The 526-nt window shown below is 41.8% G+C and overlaps 1 protein-coding gene across 1 annotated transcript in view; it reads right to left on the reverse strand.

The window, feature by feature from the left end:
* The window catches only part of EMH_0035650 (uncharacterized protein), a gene marked incomplete at both ends in the record, with an annotated part of 648 nt that extends 457 nt beyond the window's left edge, over window positions 1-191 (reverse strand). The window contains one exon of the mRNA XM_013494992.1: window positions 94-191. Within this exon, the coding sequence (XP_013350446.1) occupies window positions 94-191 (98 nt within the window). The remainder of the gene's footprint in view (window positions 1-93) is intronic.
* Between the last annotated feature and the right edge of the window lie 335 nt (window positions 192-526).

The raw sequence follows: 526 nt of genomic DNA on the forward strand, positions 1-526 counted from the left end.
GCAGCAGCAACAGCAGCAGCAACAGCAACAGCAGCAGCAGCAGCAGCAGCAGCAGCTGCTCGTGCTGCTGCTGCTGGTTTCAGGTGTACGTACAGCTCAGCTGCCCGCCTATTGACCCAGTTTTTTTCTTCTGCTGTCCCCTTCAGCAGATTTTTACAAACAAAAATATTTTTTAAGTATAAAAGCAACATAGGAATATAGTCTCGCTCGCTGCTCCACTCCTTGAAGTAAGCCTGCAGCAGCAGCAGCAGCAGCAGCAGCAGCAGCAGCAGCAGCAGCAGCAGCAGTAGCAGCAGCAACAGCAGCAGTAGCAGCAGTAGTAAATAGTAACAGCAGCAATAGCAGCAGCAGCAGCAGCAGCAATAGCAGCAGCAGCAGCAACAGCAGCAGCAAACGCAAACAAATAATAAATAAATTATTCGATGCGTGTAAATGATATTATAATACATAACACTCCATATAAAAAAAAAAAAAAAAAAAAAAAAAAAAAAAAAAAAAAAAAAAAAAAAAAAAAAAAAAAAAAAAA

The sequence above is a fragment of the Eimeria mitis genome, genomic scaffold (genome assembly GCF_000499745.2).
Source record: "Eimeria mitis Houghton genomic scaffold, Emh_scaff1375, whole genome shotgun sequence".
Classification (NCBI taxonomy): domain Eukaryota; phylum Apicomplexa; class Conoidasida; order Eucoccidiorida; family Eimeriidae; genus Eimeria; species Eimeria mitis.